This window comes from Chanos chanos, chromosome 3 (assembly GCF_902362185.1).
Source record: "Chanos chanos chromosome 3, fChaCha1.1, whole genome shotgun sequence".
In the NCBI taxonomy this organism is placed as follows: domain Eukaryota; kingdom Metazoa; phylum Chordata; class Actinopteri; order Gonorynchiformes; family Chanidae; genus Chanos; species Chanos chanos.
In genome coordinates, this window is record NC_044497.1 from 56116603 (window position 1) to 56127930 (window position 11328).

Sequence of the window (11328 nt, forward strand, 5' to 3'; positions counted from 1 at the left end):
GCTTGACTGAACTATTCGATTTTCATGAGCGCAGCAATGTGAAATCGTTTCAGCATAAACCATGCCCCGGCAGTAATCAGGGATATTACCATGTGTTCTGTGACTTTAAATAAGGTGATATTTTCTAAATTAGCGGCACTATTCTTGTACATTTTCTTGTAAATAAAATAAAATAAAATAAATAAAAACAAAAACAAAACAAAGAAACAAACAACAAAAAAGGTACCAAAAAAATCCCTTTACTCCCCCAAATGACTGAATCTGTACATTCACACAAGTTATTGCCGCTTTCAAACTTATCGTGTCATTTACCGTGACATTTTCAGCGACCTCCGTTGCAAATATAAGAACTCAAATCAATTATGTTACAAGCTTGAACGATTCAGCGAAGATCTTACCTCTTCTTCATGCTTAACACGTACACTGTTCTTCAGCCTCTATAGCTTTCATAATCACGTAATACGGTACGACGCTTTCATGGACTGACAGAAATTAAAATCAATGTCTTTTTCAAAATTTTTTCAGCCGACACAACGTATAATGACAATCAAAACGTGCATCCAACTCTTCAACGTGCGTCTATTTTTCCCCCCTCTCTCTCGGTTTCTCTCTCTCTCTCTCTCTCTCTCTCTCACTCTCTCTCTCTTCCTTTCTCTCTGTATCTATACAACTTTCGTTCTGTGCCTATCCCTCAGTGCCTGTCTGAACTTGAGTAAGTGGTACACCTATAAATATACCTGATCATCGGTTTTCATGGATACATGGGCTATGTGGTTTCTGTTACCTTGCATTGCACGGTGTACGTATGTATGTATGTATGTATGTATGTATGTATGTATGTGTGTATGTGTGTGTGTGTGTGTGTGTGTGTGAGAGAGAGAGAGAGAGAGAGAGAGAGAGAGAGAAACGCAGTGTCATTAGTGGAGGAGAAAAACTGGAACGAATAACCCCAAGTCCGTCACGTGGCCAGCTAAGTGCAGGTTGATTGCCTTAATAAATATTAACATGAAATCGCGAGTCCTACAGAGTGACCTTTTTATTGAAATATTCAGTTTCACTCAACAACTGCATAACAACCATACTGCATTAGAGCACTCTGCAGCTTGACTTCTTTTTTTTCCCCATACTTTTTATGTCAGTTTTGTTAGACTTGCTCTTGGCCTTGTGTTTGACTGGCGTGTCGTTTGCCTCCTGAGGCAGACTGCATACACTCTAAACACGGCCAGTGTTGCTAGAGTAAATTGCCTGACCAGTGAGGGAGCCCAGTTTATCAGCAACTGACAGATGATTATTAGACCTGAAAACCTGAAGGTCAGCTCTTGTGATGAAAAAGTGCATATGCCTCAGTCAGGGAAAACCCACTGTGATTTACTCCCTATCCTCTATCTTCCTGTCTGAAAAAAAAAACATATTTTCCCTATGGCTCTGACCACATATTGATCTCTCTCTCTCCTTCCCTCTCTCTCTCTCTCTCACACACACACACACACAAACATACACATACAGGATTATGGGCAGTTGAAAACAAACAGACAAGGTAAAAAAAAAAAAAGTCATGATAGACTGAAAGCATTTCTCCCTTCGCACTTTTTTCTCTGAACTGGAGATGTTCATTCAGTCTAATGGTGTTTGGGAACTCAGCTCCGATCCTATAGAATGCAGACTATTAGGCCAACCCGTGGTGCTGTTTCTTTCATGGGCACAGAGTCACAGGCCGTGCTGGGAATGTTAAACACTGTGTTTGTGTCTGTTACTTGGACTCTTTAGGCTGCCTTGGACATAAACCAAGATCAAGTGATTGCAAAGACACAGCTAAACAAAGGCCCGCCGGGCCCCCTAACCGAATCAGAACTGTAGAGATTTATGCCATCACTCTGATGAATGGAGGGATGAAACCTGCATTGGAATGCAAAGGGAGAACTGTACAGGCCGAGGGAAAGGGATAAGCACTGAGGGAAAGATCAGTCGGGTATCATCTTCCATTCACGACATCAGTTCCCACTTTGACCTTCGACCAAAGCTCCATCCCACTGCTGAAATAAGTTGACAGTTCAGTTGCTGTGCATGCCAACAATGTGTGTAAGTGACATCATTTTTTGACGTGTAATGTGAAATGTTTCAGGACACATCACTGACGTCACACCTACCTCCAGCCTCCTCTCTGTACAGTTTCACCTGGCCTGGCCAGTCTCACTCTGCGTATGACTTTGACCTGTTTTATTAGGATTCCTGAACATTGGTCTGTGTTTTGGATTTCGGTAATCAGTCTTTATTGGTATTATTTTCTTCTGTGGACTCCTGTCAGTTTATCGACCTTGTTTTGGATTGTGATTTGGACTTGTTGGCTATCTCTTAATCAACCGTGGCGCCGTGGTTTAGTTGGTTAAAGCGCCTGTCTAGTAAACAGGAGATCCTGGGTTCAAAATCCAGCAGGAAACCGATTCTCTCCCCAAGCAATCAGACTTCCAAAGCACTGACACTACACATGCACACACTGCTTGGACCCTTAGACTGATAACTGTCTACATTACATTGCACTGTTCACTTACTCATTCACTACTGTGTACACCACAACTGTCTATGCCGCTGCACATGCACTTTAAAATTGTTTCACTCAGGACTGTACATCCACTACACATTTCTATACTCTTCTATTTCTACATTTCTTTCCTCTATTGCACATGTATATATTTCCTTTTTTATATATCTCTTTATATTACCTTTATATTTACCTTTTATTGTTTTTATTATTATCTACTTACTACATTGTACAAGTTGAGCTGGAATTTCATTACTGATAATGATGTCCATATTGTTATCTAGTAAATGACGATAAAACTTGAAACTTGAACTTGAAATAAATAAATAAATAAATAATAAACCATGGTACTCTGAAAAAGGAGCCTGGACCACCCTTGTTCCAACCACACATCAAACAAAACTCAAAAGGTTTCTTCAGGTTATTTTGGGATCTCTTACATAATTATATTTGTTGTTCTTTGTTTATGCAGAATTCCTCTGGTTCTGTGCTAGTATTTAGGAAAAAACATTCTAACGGTGAAGACAACGAAGAAATGTTCACTGCAGGAACGCTGTCACACCGAGCAAGTAATTGTTGCCTGAGAGCTTTCAGTGTCTCGGAAAACGAGGCACAGCTGTGATTCAACCACAACAAAAAAGATGACTTGCCATCGGGAACCGCTGTGGGCAACCCAGTACTCCCTCTGCACGAGAAGAAAACAAACAATTTCTCCCCCTCTCTCTCTCTCTCTCTCTTTCTCTCGCTCTCTCTCTCTCTCTTTCTCGCTCTCTCTTGTTGAAAGATGAATTATTGGTGAATGATTGATGGGACGGACAGCCATTGTAAGGTTACTATGTCCGATTTCTCTCTCAGAATGCTGCTGGTTTAAGAATGGGGGGACATGGGTGAAGAGAGGGGGGGTGGGGGGCGTGAAATGAGAGAACACAAACTCCCCAATCACATTGACACAAACATCACTTTGAAACTATGTTTCCGTTTTTGAACATGAGACTCAAGTTCATTTCCATGTAGCACTGCCTGTAAAAACAATCTGCCTTGATTTCCAGCAGAGGAGATGGAGAAATCTGACTGGTAATCTATTAAGTACGAGGTGTCGTAGGACACACATTAGCCGAATTTAACAACATTTTGAAACACCTCAATGTTCTTAAACAAAAACTCCTCCTCGTAAGAGTATCATTTTGTCTTTTCAGAACTGGCGGTGGAACAGAACACAGTTCATTCAAGATGCTCGACCAGCGTGAGAGACTTTACGCCAAACGCCTTCGACAATCAGTCTGCTGTGGAACCTGAAATTATTTAGCTGTGAAATTGATTTCGTGCAGTTCCAACCCCTCTCTCTCTCTCTCTCTCTCTCTCTCTCTCAGCAGACACAGAACGAAGTCAGACTAAACAACCTCAGTTGTTTACGTACATGACTTGTAGCTTGATGACACTGAAACACGGCGCCATGATCCACAGATGAAACAAATAACACGCTCTTTGTCTTTTATTTTTTAAGAGTTTTATTTTTTTTTGTTCTTTCAGACATTGCAGGCTAGTTTTAATTGAGCGCAGGGTAGCTCAAAGCCAGTACTTATCAAACCTGAGAGCTCTTACAGCAGAGTCACCACCAGAATGCCAGGCAAAGAGATAGAGGCATGGCTACACAATTAACTGGATAATGAATTCCTCCTGCTAAGAGCTTGGAGGGAGGGGGGCGGGGGGGGGGAGATAGCTCCGTTTTTCTTTCTTTCTTTTTTTTCCCCATTAACTGACTGCAGCAGTTCGGTGAGAGACAGGCAGAATGCTCTAACTAAGATAACGGCCATGCCTGGATTATAGTCTGTGGTTTAATGCAATTGAAATGTTATTTGACAGAATGCACGTGAAACAGAATGACGGTGTTTCCATCAAGCGAATAGAAGTTCTGAGGTGCTTGTTGTAAACACAAGACTCAGAAAGCCTCTCTGCAAATTGAATACATTCATTAAAGCTCACTGGTTTTGAAGTGACATGTTTTGGATGAATAAAATTTGCATATAATCTCCAGGCTACCAATTTCAACACGCGTGATCACTGTGAAAACACTCCCACTGGAGAGAATCAGCACCGCTTCCACAGGGTACCAAAGCTTCAGCGAAAGATGATAGACATGTGAGCCCATATTCATAAAACACCAGAGTGCATATAGAATCAGTCTGTCCTTTTGTGCTCCTGAAGTCTGGGGTTAAGGGAAGAGCGCTCTCACTCTGAAATACCTTAAATAAAATATGCACCCTGAAGTCGCACTTACAAGTGATGTCCAGAAAAACCCCGTCCATGTTTCATTTATTCAGGGAATCGGTTTTCTCACTAAATTAGTATGTATAAGAAATGTCTTTTAAAAAAAAGTTTCATTTCACATATTGTCGACAAAACGTGTTCTGAAGTCTAAACAGGTTCGTAAGCTTGATAGACCCCGCGTGCGAATAACCCCAAAGAGTACCTCATCATTATGGCCGCTGGATGAGTTCTTCCTTTTTCCCTGCGCGCGCAGACGGGGAAAATCAGGAAGTAAACATTGAGGAGACGTGACAAGCAGTGTGGACGAAAAAAAAAGAAGTTTTATGCGAAGTGAGGTAACTTCGCAGAAACAGCGCGAGTCTGTTGAACACATAAACACCGATTTAACAGTGTCCCTTTTGTAAGGATTACTTACAGGTGGGGTAAACTTTGTTCTCAAATCCGCTACGACTGCGAAACAAATTTTAAATAACCTGTTCACCGTGACGCACTCGTAACGCTCTGTTTCAGAGAATGGAAGTTAATTCACGTTCCTTTGGTTGGTAATGTCAGATACTTGGTAGCTATTAGAGAGAATTTAGTCGTCTAATTAGAGAGGCCTGTCTATAGATGGATGCGAATAAAACGGGTAACCAGCCTTTCTGTTTTTGTACGTTTAACTAGTCTCAAAAAGAGTGGAGTGGAATGTTACCGATTAGCCACAAGACCTATGCAGTGGAGTGGTTTAAGCGTTTTATGCACCAGGACAAAGTCTGTAGATATAGTTTCACCGGAACGGCATCAGTCTGATTCGGTGAGCAGTTAATAAACTGTAGGAATGTGTGCATAAAGGTATGTAAAGTTGGCTTCTGAACTACCAATATTTGCTGTGCTCTAATGCTCTAAGACAAAAAAGGACGAAAAAAAAAAACAGTTAATTAAATTTAGTATACTAAGTTACGATTGTTTGGTTGTCTATAGCCCGTGCTGATTTTTCCCCAAAGTCGCGAGACCTCTCTCTTGTGTCTGGCTTTTCAAGATAAACTGGACTTGTGTAAACAGAACATATCACGTGAGCACAACTATTTTGACCGTCACCATATGCTTATGCTGTGAATTGTATGGGGTCTAATATAGTATGTGTGGTCTTCTAATATTAGCACCGATTTTTTTTTAATCTGTGTGTCGTGGAGGTTTGTTGTAGGTACACTCTTGTAGAATAACATTATGCAGATCTCTCCATTGTTTTCTCCACTCTCCAGCTGTAGCTATGACGCCATCTCGGAGTAGTGCCACGGGCGGAGTTCTTCCAGTAAGCAAAGTGAAATATTCCAGATTGGCTGATAGCGATGAAGGCTACATCGATCTGCAGGTGATACAGACAGAAAAGATCAAGCATTTGCCTTACAAAGAGGGTTACGAGTCTCCTGAGAGTTCGTTTGCTAACGTGTCTTTTTGTGTGTGTGTGTGTGTGTGTGTGTGTGTGTCCGTGTTTAACAGTTTAAGAAAAGTCCACCCAAAGTTCCGTACAAGGCTATCGCGCTGGCGACGTTCCTCTTCGTCATCGGAGCTCTGCTGATTATAGTCGGTTCCCTGCTTTTGACGGGACACATAACTGTCACCGTAAGTGCACACAGCAGACATTCACGCTCAAGAGGCCCACTTCTCTCATGCACTTAACTGTGAAGTGATCCGCATTGATTTAATTAGTCCCATGGCCACTCAGCGCTGACCCGGCATCTGCGTCATTATTATTCCATTTCTACCACAACCAACCAACCAACCAACCAAACACCCAGCCGAACACGGACGTCACTCGGCAGGTCAAAGCCGCTGTATTGGCTGGGCTAGGGAAGATCAGTGCGGCTGAACCGTTGAACTGTGGCCAGTAATCTCTGACATGACACGCTCTGATCAGACTTTAGAGTACTGACCTGTGTGACCTCTCTCTCTCTCTCCGTCAGCACACGTTTTCTAAGCTCGTCTTCCTTTGACTGACAGGTGATCAGAGAGAAAGCCTCCGCTGTGGACGTACGAGTGGTGCATGTTACGTATTCATAAAAGAGCTCTTTAAATGTAAACTGATCTTAAAACCTTATCACTGGCACCTGTGTAATTAAGACGTCACTTAACTGTCATAACATCTAATATCGTAACACATGTCTACAAAAGGTATATTTGCATCGTACTATGTAAACAGTGGATGTGGAAACTCATTTATTCATTCACTCATTCATTCATACTCACTGACTGTGTGGACATTGTTTTGTGAGTGATGAGCTGTGCTCTACTGTCCGTCACACTTTGTAATTGTCATTAAGGCCAAATGACTCAGTGCTGGTCCCACTGGACCAACAGGCTCTTCTCCCCAGTCCTCTTCGAAGGCTCCTGCGTGCTTTTATTACAAATTACAGATGGGGCTACGGGTGAGCTTTTTTTTTTTAAAGATCTGGCTTCCTTCCTCCCAAAAAGCCCGGTCTGCCAAACACCCCAGACCGGCAGAGCACGGTCCTGAGCACAGCCGACGACTCACTCACGGCTTCATCCCTCTCAGTCGTCTCACAGTGCTGGTCCGTTAGAGCCGGTTTTTGGCCTCTTGGCTGCTACCCTGGCTAATTATCTTCATGAGCGGCTGCTGTAGTTTGGTGTGTGTGTGGGGGGGGGGGGCAGCTTGGTTTGGAAAGATTATGGGCAGTTTTAAATGCCCTCAGTTTCCTGCTAACTGATTTAACAGTGTTTCTCGGGATTATTTGAAATCTTCTTTGTGTCCCTGTGCTGGTTTGCGTCTGTTGACAGCTCTATGTCTCAGTGCTTGGGGTTGTGGTTTTCATATTGCTCCGTATGCAGTGGCCAATCAGGTGATCTGACACAGACGGGTGTATTTAACCTTACGCCGACTGGCAAATTCAATTCAAATGGTGAAGGACACGCAGGCGGATCCCTACCAACAGATTGTTCCGATTTTAATAAGACGTCAGGTTGTAATTGTTGCAGAAGGGGCCAGTGACCGAATATGAAATGCCTGAGGACCGAAGGGGGTGAATACTTTTCAAAGCAAGAATTTTTTTCAGTTTCGTATTTTTTATTTATGTTTCTTTTAAATAAAAGTGATTAGCGGTCATCTAAATGTTAAGTAAGTTTCGTGAACTGTACAGGAAAATCCAGTTCAAATGTGTCGTAATTTTGGGGTTGTAACACAGAAAACTGTGTGGTGGCAGTGTGTGTCTGTGTGTGAAATTATACATTCAGTAGACAGCAGTGTGGTGTGCCTCTTATAACTAAGATATTAAAGATGTCAGTATTCACACTTTAATTCCTATATTTGTGTCTTCACATGATTGCATAAACTACTGTAGAGGTTTAGTCTTACTTTACATAAAAAGAACTGCAAGGTTTCTTAGGTTTACATGTATCAGGCCCCTAATATATGAAGTGGGACTTTGGTTTTCTGTATCACGGACATTTTGTATATGTGGTCCTGTGTGTCTCAGAACCCGGATCGCACGGTTCCAGTCCTTATCATCGGAGTGCTGGTGTTTCTTCCTGGATTCTACCACTTGCGGATTGCTTATTACGCCTCCAAGGGTTACCGCGGTTACTCCTATGATGACATTCCGGATTTCGATGACTGATTTCATCGTTGATCAGACAATCTCCTGAATTAGCCAATCAGCAAGCGGCATGGGAGGCCTTCCTCTGCCCCCTGTACGTGTGTGTTCTGAACCCAAACTCCATGAGATGCCTTCAGACATTCTCCATGTGTTTACCATATCCTTCATCCAAAGCCTTAATGAACGGGGCTTAGCTGTACTTTCGTTTACTGTGTATTCTGCTGTTTGACATGCAAATTATTTGAGTGTATTGCAAAATATTAGAGTATTTATTTATCGTAAGAGAGTATTTAAAACATGCAGAGCCGCGGTTATTTTTTTCTTCCAAAGAAGGAGACTCTCCAAAGAAGTGTTCTCTTCAAACCTAGAGCTGAAACTGACTTTTATCCGCATGCAAATCTGTTACAATCTATAAATAATGTTTTATAAATCTGTAATATTTGCACAGTGCAGTATTGTCATTTTTGAGAATAAATGTTTTTAATTTGGCTATCTGAGGTTTTTATTCCTGATTTGGGATGTTCTTGTATTCTTTTTTTTTTTTTCACCAAAACTCAAAACATGTAACCGTATTTTTTGATCACCTTTTGCATGATTTGACCTACTCTCTCATTTGAAGTCAAAATTCTGATCGTGATGAGAGATAGTCCTTTGTTTTTATTTTTAACTCTAGGATTTAAAAGGCTTGTTCAGCTGCATATTAAAATTCTAACTGGGACATTGCGATTTGACTTTTTTTTATGACATAATTGTTGTACTGTTGTCAATAATGATACTGCCCGTCAACCCAAATCACATATGAATACCCTCACACACAATCAGCGCAGACATTCCGAACGACAGAAAAAGAAACGGGGTTATATACTAGCTCTATTAACTGGCGCCCTCTTGCGGAGGATTCGTCTTTTAATGTAATTTCCTTTCGAAAGAAGGTCAATTAAAATGCTGCCACTGCAAAGGAAGTTGAAGAGTACGGAGAAAGAGCGACATGATGAATTGAAAAGGCCTCTGTGCAATTAGAGTGAATGTGACGGTCCAGATATCTGGGAGACTGCGCGTGGTCCCTCTCCGAGTTATTTTTATTATTCATTTTTTTGATTGTTTGCCATGTGCCCTTAATCCCGTGGATGATTTGCACAGGGCCGGTTGATAAACAAGAGCGAGATCCAGGGCAAAGTGCAGAATGCACATTAGACGAGCGCCATAAACACATCTGAAACTCAAACATTACTAGTTTCCGTTATGAGTAAAACATCCAAGGCAAACGTGACTTGTGTAGGACTAGTGATTTGTCTTTGATCACCAGTCGCCCATGTTAGATAGCAGAGTCCGTCAGCGATGACACATCAGTTTATTTATCAATTTATCGCTCTGTTGCATTGTGTGTTTGTTTGTCGCTGTCTTTTTTAGAAATTAATAAATCAAGAGTATGTGATGACAAACTGAACAGTCTTCATCAAACAAGAAATATGATCAAACTGAAGTGTTTAGCTCGATTTCCGTGATGTTGTTGTTTTTCCCCCATAAATTGTTTCTAAGGATCACGGTTTTTGATCAAATATGTATTACTGCCATGTCGCTGATCTGATGCGTGTCGTAAACTCATACATAGGCCTACTATTTAAATTAGTGCCTATAATTTAGTAATGGTGTTTAGTAAAGGTGGTCAGTGCGCGCGCCCGCACCCGAGAGAGAGAGAGAGAGAGAGAGAGAGAGAGAAAGGAAACAGTTGAGACACCGTACGTCAGCTGGAGTACTAGACCTGCGTGCGCGTGTGTTTCACTTCTGAACAGACTCGTGCGCTGAGAAGTTTTTGAGAATTAACAGTTGCTGATATACACACCACACACCAACGTCTACGCAGTCTCAGCGGCTGAAAGATATACCCTCAACTTCATATCTGGGATTTAAAATCAGGTTTTGGATGTGAATTTTCATTGTTTGGATTAAGGAGCTGAAGCGTTTGATCGATCCTTGATATTCATCAGTGTGAAACAGTGCACCTTACTGCTGTGAATGCTGCGGGAAAATCTTTTTTATATTCGGACAGGTAAGACCTGAGTTGCCATTAACTTTACATTTGTACGCGCAGTTTGCCGAAGGCGTACCTAGCGCACTGTGTATTACAGCGGAGCTCTCAATAGGGGCTACAAGGAAATATTCATGGTTCCTAGAACACAGTCACACTAAAAGAAAAGAATTGAGGTTTCGCCAGTTTGGCTGTTAGCAGTTGTAGGAGTACGACTGTACGTTAACACATCGTTCGCGTACCGCGATGAATAGAACACAAAATAAAACGACAACTGATTTGCGGTTGTATTACATGATGAACAAGTTGAAAACGTGCGACATCGTAGGGCATTCAATTTGTATTGTTGTATACATGCAGATGTTCTTGTGTGTCTGTATCTACTAAGTGTTTGTAGTGGTCGCCTAGAGACAAATTAGCGTAAGGAAGTGCGCACTTATCAAGTATAACCCCTTCTTGCCACCAAACCTATACCGTTTGCTTGAGTTTCATTGAAAGCCGTTTCGTATAAATTACAAACCGTATTGTTAGTGTACTGTAACTGCAGAACGAAGAGATACATAGGGGCTTAACTGCTGACTCGTCTTTCACAAGTTGACGCTGCAGTGTTTGCTGAAAGTTGTGTTCGCTGTGAGGTGCTCAGAGAGAGTCCCCAGAGAAGCTGCCGACATTCATGTTATGACTCCGCTGTGGACGAAGTTGGAAATGACACCGTGTAAGAGCGAAGTCAAGAAAAAGCATTTTGCCGTTTTTTGTTTGTTTGTTTGTTTTTTAAGTTGACCCCTCACCAAAACCTGGTTGGTGATTAAAACGGCACCAGAGCAAATAATGCCAATGTGCGCGCGTGTGTGTAGGAAGGGGGTAACATATCTGTACTTTGTGTGTTAACACTGGTGTGTGAG

General features: G+C 41.8%; 1 protein-coding gene across 2 annotated transcripts; it reads left to right on the forward strand.

Moving 5' to 3' along the window:
* The first annotated feature begins 5107 nt into the window (after positions 1–5107).
* On the forward strand, positions 5108–8504 carry tmem230a (transmembrane protein 230a). Of its 2 annotated transcripts, none has more exons than XM_030769465.1 (4): positions 5108–5224; positions 6049–6158; positions 6287–6409; positions 8278–8504. In XM_030769465.1, exons 2-4 carry the CDS (start codon positions 6057–6059, stop codon positions 8416–8418), a joined length of 366 nt encoding a protein of 121 aa, XP_030625325.1. In that variant the 5' UTR covers positions 5108–5224; positions 6049–6056; the 3' UTR covers positions 8419–8504. The 2 variants fall into 2 exon arrangements, with proteins under 2 accessions (XP_030625325.1, XP_030625326.1); XM_030769466.1 differs by lacking the exon at positions 5108–5224 and adding an exon at positions 5811–5858.
* The last annotated feature ends 2824 nt before the right edge of the window (positions 8505–11328 follow it).

Excerpts from the sequence above, each read along its gene's own strand:
- tmem230a (XM_030769465.1), top strand. The coding sequence starts at position 6,057 with ATGACGCCATCTCGGAGTAGTGCCACGGGCGGAGTTCTTCCAGTAAGC. Across the intron at positions 6,159-6,286 it reads AAGGCTACATCGATCTGCAG|TTTAAGAAAAGTCCACCCAA; the intron begins GTGATACAGACA and ends CGTGTTTAACAG. Across the intron at positions 6,410-8,277 it reads CGGGACACATAACTGTCACC|AACCCGGATCGCACGGTTCC; the intron begins GTAAGTGCACAC and ends TGTGTGTCTCAG.